Genomic DNA, 3,697 nt, shown 5'->3' on the forward strand with positions numbered 1-3,697 from the left:
TTTTTAAATGAGACTGAGTCTCACTCTGTTGCCCAGGCTTGAATGCAGTGGTGCAATCTCAGCTCACTGCAATGTCTGCCTCTCAGGTTCAGGCAATTCTCAAGTGAATCTCCTGACTCAGCCTCCCAAGTAGCTGAGATTACAGGCATTTGCCACTATGCCCCGCTAATTTTTGTAATTTTAAGTAGAGACAGGGTTTCGCCATGTTGGTCAAGCTAGTCTTGAACTCCTGACTAGCTCAGGTGATCCGCCTGCCTCAGCCTCCCAAAGTGCCAGGATTACAGGCATGAGCCACTGCACCTGGCCTCAAATTAGGTAAAATCCTAATCTCAGCAACAAATAACTGAAGACCAGAAGAAGGTAACATGTGTTGTGAACCAAATGGCTGAAAGATGGCCAACTATGACCCATTGTCCCTCAGTATTACTAAAATATGGCCAGGCATGATGGCTCATGCCTGTAATCCCAGCACTCTGGGAGGCTGAGGCAAGAGGATCACAAGGTCAGGAGTTCAAGACCAGCCTGACCAACATGGTGAAACCCCGTCTCTACTAAAAATACAAAAATTAGCCGGATGTGGTGGTGCGCACCTGTAATCCTAGCTACTTGAGAGGCTGAGTCAGGAGAATTGCTTGAACCTGGGAGGTGGAGGTTACAGTGGGCTGAGACTGTGCCACTGCACTCCAGCCTGGGTGACTAGAGTGAGACTCTTTTAAAAAAAAAAAAAACAAACAAACAAAAAAAAAACCTGGCTGGGCGTGGTGGCTGACGCCTGTAATCCTAGCACTTTTGGGAGGCCGAGGCGGGTGGATCACCTGAGGTCAGGAGTTCGAGCCCAGCCTGGCCAACTTGGTGAAACCCCATCTCTATTAAAAAAAAAAACCCAAAACCTAAAATATTACTTACCTCATGATCAATATTCCTGCAGAGATCGATACAAAATTATTTCCTGACACTCCCTTATTCCAAGTGTGGCTTCACTTTATCCAAATGCTAACAGCAGATGTTGAGAGAAAAAAATTTAAAGCTTTGATCCAGGTCACTGTGCTATCGTTTCTATTTGTTATATCTAGAATACAGAAATAGGCAAAACAACAGCCCCCACCCAGAGATTTCTTTCCTAAGAAAGAGCAGGCCCCTATATATTCTGTAACTCATTTTTTTTTTTTTTTTTGACAGTCTCCCTCTATTGCCCAGGCTGGAGTGCAGTGGCATGATCTCAGCTCACTGCAACCTCCGCCTCATGGGTTCAAGCAATTCTTCTGCCTCAGCTTCCCAAGTAGCTGGGAGTACAGGTGCACAATACCACGCCTGGCTAAATTTTGTATTTTTAGTAGAGACGGGGTTTTACCATATTGGCCAGGCTGGTCTCAAACTCCTGACCTCATGATCCGCCCACCTTGGCCTCCTAAAGTGCTGGGGTGACAGGTGTCAGCCACTGCACCCAGTCAACTCATTCAACTTTTGAGGAGGTGGATGCTATGCTGTTAACATCCCCTTTCCTCTGCATTGTCAGTCAGGCTCGTGTACATCAATCTCATTAACACCTCCTGTACATCAATCTCATTAACACCTCCATCTTCTTCAGAGTAGAACGAATCCAGAGATGTTGAATGTAATAGATTTGCAGGGTTAAACCTCTTCTCCAATGAGGATTCAATGGATTCGAAATACTTTTACCCAAAGATTTTCAAGGATCAACATCTAAAGCTAGTTGATATTCTCTGCTTTACAGCCAACCAAAAAAAGGGGAATACACACACATGCAATTTCTAACCTATGGCTAGAGCAGGGTAAAATACTAAGGATAATTTGGAAGAGGAAGAATGCTGAGGAACAATGTGCCATCCTCATATGTGAGGGCATTTAACTTCCTCATCAAGGTACCAAAGTAGGAAAGCTTCAAGCGATTCTCCTGCCTCAGCCTGGTGAAAGGTTTTTCACCAGAAAAGCTTTGCCAATTCACACTGGGCAAGCCACTGCCCAATGACCCACTAAAAATGCTTCAGAATAGCCCCAAAGAAACAAGAAAGTAATTCAGCTTCCACCTCCATCACTTCCTTACCGTTTTTGTCCGACGTATACACTCTATGAAATCATCATGTTCTATCTTGCACTCTTTCGCTGCCCGGGTCATACCGATTCCATGTGCACATTCTATCCATTCTTTTTCAAAAGCATGGCATCGAGCAGGAAACTTGTAGGGCTGTTCGGCACTTTGGATTGTCCACCACCGATCTAGGTTAATGCCGAACCTTTTCTGCACGTCCAAGAAAGGCATGGCTGTAACTGAAAAATTTTAAAAATAAGTAAATAAAAGGCCACAAAAGGGCAATCAACTGAGAAATTTCTTTCTTTCTTTCTTTCTTTTTTTTTTTTTTTTTGAGACGGAGTTTAGCTCTTATTGCTCAGGCTGCAGTGCAATGGCACAATCTCAGCTCACCAGTAGCTGAGATTACAGGGATGCACCACCATACCCAGCTAATTTTGTATTTTTAGTAGAGATGGGATTTCTCCATGTTGGTCAGGCTGGTCTCGAACTCCTGACCTCAAGTGATCCACCTGCCTCGGCCTCCCAAAGTGCTGGATTACAGGTGTGAGCCAGCATTCGCGGCCAACTGAGAAATCTCTAAGAAAAAATTAGATAACCATGGTAAGTAGCCCTCTAGAAAGCTTTCTGATACTATTCTCTGGATTTCTTCTCACCAAATTTTTTCATTAAATAGGTTCTTCCAGTTTATGGCAGATAGCAGTTTTTGTGCTCTTTCAAAACTCAAGGAAAAGAGAACTATAACTAAAGAACAATGCATAAAAATACTTTCTCAGCTGGGTGCGGTGGCTCACCCACCACGTGAGACAAAGTCCTGTTCTGTCACCCAGCTGGAGTACATGGCACGATCTTGGCTCACTGCAACCTCCACCTCCTGGGTTACAGCAATTCTTCTGGCCAGTCTCCCAAGTAGCTGTGACTACAGTTGTGCGCCATCACACCTGGCTAATTTTTGTATTTTTTGTAGAGATGGGGTTTCACAATGTTGGCCAGGCTGGTCTCGAACTCCTGACCTCAGATGATCTGCCTACCTTGGCCTCCCAAAGTGCTGGGATTACAGGTGTGAGCCACCGTGCCTGGTCTAAAAAAAATTTTAGACCTGTGGGCCGGGCACAGTGGCTCATGCCTGTAAACCCAGCACTTTTGGAGGCCGAGGAGAATGGATCACGAAGTCAAGAGTTCAAGACCAGCCTGGTCAACACTGTGAAACCCCGTCTCTATGAAAAAGACAAAAATTAGCAGGGGGTGGTGGCGCACGCTGGTAGTCACAGCTACTTAAGAGGCTGAGGCAGGAGAATTGCTCAAACCCAGGAGGTGGAGGTTGCAGTGAGCCAAGATTTTGCCATTGCACGCATGGGCAACAAAAGTGAAACTCCGTCTTAAAAAAAAAAAAAAAGAAACAAAGAAAGAAAGAAAAAATGGGTTAATTAGGCCAGGCAGGTGGCTCAGACCTATAATCCAGCACTTTGGGAGGCTGAGGCAGGTGGATCAGGAGGTCAGGAGTTTGAGACCAGCCTGACCAAAATGGTGAAACCCCATCTCTACTAAAAATACAAAAATTAGCTGGGCATGGTGGCAGGTATGTAGACCCAGCTACTTGGTATGCGGAGGCAAGAGAATCACTTGAATCGGGAGGCAGAGGCTGCA

At 45.3% G+C, this 3,697-nt stretch overlaps 1 protein-coding gene across 1 annotated transcript in view; it reads right to left on the reverse strand.

Annotated features, from left to right (window-relative positions):
* The window catches only part of NDUFS5 (NADH:ubiquinone oxidoreductase subunit S5), a 10,451-nt gene that overhangs the window by 5,618 nt on the left and 1,136 nt on the right, over positions 1 to 3,697 (reverse strand). Inside the window, exon 2 of the mRNA XM_017508027.2 lies at positions 2,066 to 2,289. Within this exon, the coding sequence (XP_017363516.1) occupies positions 2,066 to 2,281 (216 nt within the window). The 5' untranslated portion in view covers positions 2,282 to 2,289. The remainder of the gene's footprint in view (positions 1 to 2,065; positions 2,290 to 3,697) is intronic.

This window comes from Cebus imitator, unplaced genomic scaffold (genome assembly GCF_001604975.1).
Source record: "Cebus imitator isolate Cc_AM_T3 unplaced genomic scaffold, Cebus_imitator-1.0 Scaffold385, whole genome shotgun sequence".
NCBI classification, from domain to species: Eukaryota; Metazoa; Chordata; class Mammalia; order Primates; family Cebidae; genus Cebus; species Cebus imitator.